The sequence below is a fragment of the Rhipicephalus microplus genome, chromosome 4, assembly GCF_043290135.1.
Source record: "Rhipicephalus microplus isolate Deutch F79 chromosome 4, USDA_Rmic, whole genome shotgun sequence".
NCBI classification, from domain to species: Eukaryota; Metazoa; Arthropoda; class Arachnida; order Ixodida; family Ixodidae; genus Rhipicephalus; species Rhipicephalus microplus.
In genome coordinates this window covers 88,493,301-88,500,536 of record NC_134703.1, presented here as the reverse complement: position 1 = coordinate 88,500,536, position 7,236 = coordinate 88,493,301, and the positions used below count along the sequence as shown (strand labels likewise).

Sequence of the window (7,236 nt, the reverse complement as noted above, 5' to 3'; positions counted from 1 at the left end):
TTTACTTTTTTTTTTCCTTGGAATGCGCGGCTTCTTTAGTGTGATCATGCGCGCACGCGTGGACAAGTGGCGGCCTCCTGCGGCGATATCTCTAACGACTGAGCGCGCCATGTTCAAGTCAGCCAATGGCTGATAGATGGACTTTTTACGAGTGATTTTTGAGCATCTTGCGTCATTTGTCGATAGAAAAGAAAACAATTTTTAGCTGGCTTTGATAATTCATTGTGAATTCCAAACCACGTGCTGCGCTATAATATATGGCTCGCGTGTTGTCGGGAGCCTCTACGATCGGCAGCGTTTTCTGACCATGCTCAAAAAGTGTTGCAGGGCCCCTTTAACAGATCAAGAGCAGGCCAGAAGCATACCCACTAACTCATTCAGCACTATGTGAATGGGTGCGGCTTCCCATAATTGTTACGACTGAAAGAACAAAGAACTCAGAAATGTCTGTTTCGTCATGGCTTCGACTATGGAAACATTAATTACAAGATGGTAAAAAGAAGAAGTGCAAACTCCTTTTCAGAGTCAGCATCACTAGCTTCATATAGATTTCTTGTTAAGATCATGTTAACATGTCGCGTTGGGAATAACGTAGCTGCTGTTGCAATGCTTACAGACAGCGAGTACCCGTTTCCCGCCACCGGTCTCCTCGACTGTGAAGTAGATCCACACCAGAAATCAACCCAACCATTGCAGAATCTGCTTGCACACGGCTTTATACGCAGACTTCCGCCACAGGTCGCAGAAGTGTTCGAGGGAAACTTGAAGCTGAACAATAGCGGGTACCAAAACACCAGAAACCACTCCCAACATGACCCCACCCGAACGACGAAGATGTGTATATACATTAAGACAAGTTAAGCGGATGCTGAAGCTGGCTTTATGTGATGTTGATCGTTTGGTGTTTTGGTATTATGCGCGATGTTTGGTTTCACGTTCAACGCTGAGTGTTGCCTAAGCTTTAGTTCGCTACGTTTTACCCGATCCAAATACGCGAAAAAAAAAAAACGAAAGAAAAAACCTTTTTTTTTTCGATTTTTTTTTCGCACTTCACATCTCCAACCTCACCTCTTTATCACATTTGTTACGATACACCTAAAGAACAGTAGGAAAGAACACCTAAAGAACGGTAGGTCCGCTATAGCTTCCTTGCCTTCATTATGCGACTAGTTCTATTAACGTTGTTAGTTTTTTTTTCCTTCATGGCTGCACTTTTATTGATAATCAAGCTTATTCATTATTACTCACATGTCCGTATACTATTGCTGTATTTTTTTTATTTTTTTGTAATTACCCCATCCATGTAGCCATAGGAGGTCCCCCTGTCAGTTTCTCTAAAACTTTGGTACCTCCTGCTGTAAAACTGAACTATTCAATAAACTTGAGTTGACTTGACGGGGCGGGAGCTGCAGCACACGCTATCCGGCATCACGCTGCGCATTTGCGTTATCGGAATACCGGACAGGCTAAGAAACACTGCTCACTCGGTTACAAGCTTTTACCGACAGGCGTGAAGGCCATACACACCAAGTCAACACCCAGAACGCCGAGTGACGTAAGCATGGAACTTGCGTTCACGTTTACTTCCAGGGCAATCGGTATCCCGGACGAAGATCGCGTAGGCTTCGCAGACAACGAAATCCGCGCCGGGTGCTCACGCAGAAAGTCCCGCCAGGGCAAGTTCCCAACGAACACTCGGGCACAGCTGCGAGTAATTGATTGACCGCTATTTATAACAAATATACATGTATCCTTTTCACGTTTAGATCATGCAATGGTTTTGCTTTCTGCTTCATTTTTTTATTTGCGTGCCGTTGCTGCTGAGTCACTTCTTTTTAAGTATCACGAGCTAGTCACGCTGCCTTAATGCTGCTTTTATTCTCGCTATGATTTGACCATGTGGGATCATATATGGCGTCATAGTGATGCCACGTTGACGTAATGGTGGAGTGACATTTTTGCGACTTGTGACATCATGCTGACGTATAAGGATTTTTTTTTCCGGATCATTCGCGTTGACACCGATGCTGTTCTCGTGAAGCTTTCTCGCCGAACTTCGAAAGCTCCTACGCCGTTTTTTGTTTTTGTTTTTGCATTCGACGAGGAATCCAAGGCTTCCGCCGTAATAATTGCTTATTGCGTGACCATTTTGAACGCACAGCGACGATGTTTCGAAAGTAATCTACACTCAGGCTGTTCCCTTTCTATACAGAGAAAGCGTGTTAGGACAATACACAAAGCGCACACTCGTACATACCTGTTTCGCAGAGTCGACCTCTGAAGCCAATCTTGCAGTAGCACACATCTGTGAGGTCATCGCGAGTGACGCAGGTGCCGCCGTTCAGGCAGGGACCTTCCTCGCAAGACACCTCTCCTGCATCGCATGCATAAACCGGGTATTTAACTACACGTGTGCATACGAAAGATTATCTCTGCAAGATTGTCACTTAAATTATATTTTAAATATCGCTATTTCAAATATCGCATCTATATAGTCGAGATTACAGAAACTCACGCACGTGAAAAAGTCATATCACAAAGAAGTATCGTGACATGGTAATGGACTTTTATTCTTCCATGTAGACATGTTCAAGTGTCATTAACTTAATTTTTGTCGGTTGATAAGGGCAGGTATGCTTTGACATAATTTCAAATAATTATACGTGCTGTTGAAATAGTTCCCGACTGCTATGTTAAAAATTTTGATGCCTACGGTACAGCTTTCATCGAGCGTAGTGTTGGCAGTTGTGTTACTTCATGTTGATCGTTGGTCACTGCTGCGTAAAGCTATAGTTTAACATCTATAACGATCTATAGTTTGCTCTCTTCGTCCATGTCACGACCTCGTGACAATATACACGATCAAGTGTGGGTAATCCAGTGAGCAAGGGCAGCAGTGGGAAGGTGATCCCTTACCTTCCCGCTGGTTGGCTTGAGTCTGCAGTGGGCCAGCAAACTCGCGGGTGCTTTCTTCGATAAAGCATGTTTTTCTCCATCTGTACGCCCATTGGCAGCTATATTATATAATGCGTCATAGTTGTAATTGGTTCATCCCTGCCCTTTACTGCATGCGAATTTCCCCGTATTAGTGAACTATACATTTCAAAAATACCAGAAACACAAGTGTCATCGCGAGAAGATGCTTGCATCTATGGTAAGCCAGAAAACCAGAAAATAGAAAGTACAGGCGGGGAAGCTAGGTTGACGTTACCGCGCCAGTTTCTTCCGTGCCGTCATAGATATTGAATGCGTCTGATAAGACCTACAAAATATTTCATCGTTATTAAGTGCTCAAGTTTCAACACTAAATCAAAAATGACACTTTGACCATCATTTACCCTCCTATTAATTATGGTACGGTGGCGAAATTAATAACAATAGAGTTCAGAAAGAATATTTTTTTCAGTCTAGACTGACCAAATACTTTCTGAATATTTACCCTTTAACCACAAACGTAATTATGACACCTGCGTGGATCCGCTGTATGATCATATTCGACTGTATTGAGATAGCCACATGAAGGCCGTCCTATATTCACGCCTCTGAGTGCTCCGATTCCAAGATTGGCCTGCATATGCGTCTTCGGATCAAATTCAACACACCAAATCTCATATTTTCGTACTCTGTCTATTCTACCCGATTTCGTGTTACATTGTCTGTTTGATCAGTCGAATTTTAATATTTGTACGTTGTCTTTGGGGCAGCTTATAAGGCGGGAGAGATGGACGTGACACCGTTCGAGAAAAAACATTGGCCCCGTATCTACATGTTTCACTGCAAATGTCGTCGAAAGACGATAGTCCTGCGTCGGGAGTGAGTGAACAAAACGTTTATTTGATGTTCTGCGCGAGAAAATTTGTGAATTGTATTCTGGAGGCGCTGCGTTATATTGTCTCGATCCGTGCAGCGAAGGCAACGAGCGCATCGAGGCACGTTAGACACGAGCGCCATCTGGTAGTTATCTTCGAAAACGAAGGAAAGCGGGCGCGCCTGTCTCGGAGGCGATAAGGTGTAGAACGCAAAGCGACGAGCAGTTACCACCACCGTGTCGTCTTAGCGAAGCGTTGGAAACACTTGCCTTTTCGTGCAATCGTTGCATGGTCAGCGCAGCGTGATAAACACTACGGTTCTTAGAATTATGTATGTGCGCCTTTTCTAGTAAAAGACACACATACAAAATATCTACGTGTTGTTATGGTGCCTCAGATATGCGCAATAATTGCGTTTTAGTTGACAATCGCACACGTACGAACGCTGAATCTTGAGCAATATTGGTGGGCGCTGCGGATGGGGTTGGCCGTTAACAGACACATGTACTAGGTAAACCAAGATTTTTGCGTCGAAGTACCCCAAGGAAGACTATCGTCTTTAAAATAAAGAAGGCATTGTTGTAGTAAACGTAGTGGTGCGCGGGTAGGACCGCAACCCTGCAGCCCTAACCGCACATACGCGTCACGACATGTCAGCGCGGAGCGCGTGGACTCGTCGCCGCGCCCTCTCCTAATGGAGAGAGAGGGCGCGACACTTCGTGTAGCTTCATGCTCTCTCCATATCCACATGCGACGCGCTGACGCGTTGTAACGCGTACGTGTGGTTTGGGCTGCCCCTTGCCTTCATTCATACGGACCTGACCAGTGATTATGTAACGTACACGTTAAGGCCACGCCGGATTCTGACGGTAATGAGTCTAATGACACCTGAGTAGTATTCCAAGATGAGTTTAATGCCCCCGGAAAGCCGAGGACCAGATGCAGTCCATTGTGAGAGGTACGTTAAAGTTTCATTTTCATCTATGCACCTGTACTATGACCCTTGACTTTTTCCAAACTCGACTAAAATGGTTGGGGAAGAAAGCTTTACCTCTACCCCCCCCCCCCCCCCCAATTGGAGAAGCCTGTGCACGCCTATGTGGTGGTAAACGGGCCATACTCACGGACGCATAGGTGCGCCTGCCGCTGGAATCCGGGCATGCAGTCGCAGCGGAAGGATCCGTACAGATTGATGCACACGCTAAAGCGACCACACGGCTTTCGAAGCAGGCATTCATCAACGTCGTCGAGGCACGCCGGACCCGAGAAGGCAGCAGGACACAGACACCTCGTGGTGCCTTCGCCATGGTCAGTTGATGCATACGCTCACAGGCTTGTCATATACGCCATAGTCATATATATACATGGCAAGACAGGAGTCACAACAAAGAGCCAAAGAACTCTTTTACTGTTCATCACCTCCCTTAAACTGTATATTCTACAAAGAAGGTCTTATGGTTCAATGTAAGCTTTGGACCATGGGGCTTTTTTTCTACTCCCTTAAATATCCGCCATGTATGTCAGTTATTAGTTTGTGACGCAATCCGGCTTATGCAAAGCAGGAGCGCTACGAAGCGTAAAGGTAATCTCACATTACTACAGCTATATGTTTTACCGTTTTCTGCATGAGTGCAGGTGCCGCCGTTAGCGCAGCAGTCGGCTGGAGTTGGCCAGGTGTTCATGTAGGGGGCAATGAACTTCATCGCCTCCAGAGGAATCTCCCCCTCGCGTACTGGAATTCCTGCATCGCGCAATCACACGGGCGTGCGTTTACGCTGTAATAGATAATGAAATCTTACATGAGAACTAGGGAGAAATACATAATTTTTTCGGAGGATGCGATGGGGCAACAGCTTATGGGAGAACCTGAAAGGTCTTCTTCGGGATATATGTTCAAGAAATAAGGGAGAGGTCGGGGCATTTGGACCCCCTCTCCACTCTCAACCCACCCGACTGCGGTAAAAAATATTATTTATCATATTGATTTATTGATCTATTGATCTATTTAATGATACTTTACACATACCCCTAAATGAACTGCGTAAAGAGGGACGATACAATAAAAAACATTTTCGATTCACAATAATTAGAAGAAAGACAGAAAAAGCAGTGAAGCAACACACGTATACAACAGAGCAGTGAAAAGGAGAATAGAAATGTTTGAGGAACATGCGCACAAAAAATTAAACAGGCAAACGAAAGAACACGTTTGCCAGCGACAGCTCAAAAAGCACTAAAATATGACGCAGCGAAATAGGAACATTAGAAATAAAGAACGAGCGCGACATAATTTGGCTATTGTGAAATCTTATTTAACGAACGTAGTTGCACGTAGGTAACGAAAAATGCAACAAGAACAATATGTAATACATCAGTCTATGGAGCATCACTTTGACAAAAAAAAGAAGCCGTAAATTTTTTTCCGGAAGCTACCAGCATTAAAAATGTTACGAGGGTGACTAGCCGTATAAAGTCATATTAGTCTTCCCGTACATGAGTACGGAACTCATCTGCTTGTGTAGCTTTTGGAACGCTGGTTATGGGAAACTTTAAGCCGAGAAACTGATAGCGCTGGGGTATAGATATATATTTCGAAGTACCGATAGCAGGTTGATATAATGACCATGCGTGCTTAGAAAATCTGGTTAACGATTTGTGTTCAGAAAAAGTTGTTTACGATTTTGAGTACTTGGTACTCTACTATTCGACCATTGCAGTCACTATAGGTGGCGCAACGGTACGTCGAAATGGCGGCCGAGACGGTGATGTCACGAGCGTGCACGTCAGCGTCGCAGAGCGTGAAGACGCGTTCATTGGTTCATGACTACTGAGAGACCGAACTGCGTCGCAGTTTTATCACGGTGTGACAGCTTCGGAGCACGGTGGCTACGTGGCGCCGCCTGCGTCGCTGGAATGACCGAATGGGAGAGCCGTCCCGTGGGTCTCACACTTGATGAGGCCCTATTGAAAAAAATTGCTGCGTGAGCTCGTTCACGCAGCCATGCACTCGCTAGCAATCGACTGAACGGTACATGTGTGTTTATATAAGAATGTTAAACGATTCAGGGCACTTGGTACTCTACTATAATGGGAGCCTGAGCTAAAAGCCGCCCCGTGGGCCTCACACTTGATGAGGCCCTATTGAAAAAAAATTGCTGCGTGAGCTCGTTCACGCAGCCATGCACTCGCTAGCAATCGACTGAACGGTACATGTGTGTTTATATAAGAATGTTAAACGATTCAGGGCACTTGGTACTCTACTATAATGGGAGCCTGAGCTAAAAGCCGCCCCGTGGGCCTCACACTTGATGAGGCCCTATTGAAAAAAAATTGCTGCGTGAGCTCGTTCACGCAGCCATGCACTCGCTAGCAATCGACTGAACGGTACATGTGTGTTTATATAAGAATGTTAAACGATTCAGGGCAC

The 7,236-nt window shown here is 45.2% G+C and overlaps 1 protein-coding gene across 1 annotated transcript in view; it reads right to left on the bottom strand.

The window, feature by feature from the left end:
- Positions 1-1,551: 1,551 nt before the first annotated feature.
- LOC119172200 (hepatocyte growth factor activator serine proteases-like) overlaps positions 1,552-7,236 on the bottom strand; it is a 14,675-nt gene continuing 8,990 nt past the window's right edge. Inside the window, exons 3-6 of the mRNA XM_075893297.1 lie at positions 5,425-5,550; positions 4,934-5,107; positions 2,258-2,374; positions 1,552-1,705 (exon numbers count right to left, since the gene is read on the bottom strand). Of these exons, the coding sequence (XP_075749412.1) occupies positions 1,581-1,705; positions 2,258-2,374; positions 4,934-5,107; positions 5,425-5,550 (542 nt within the window). The 3' untranslated portion in view covers positions 1,552-1,580. The remainder of the gene's footprint in view (positions 1,706-2,257; positions 2,375-4,933; positions 5,108-5,424; positions 5,551-7,236) is intronic.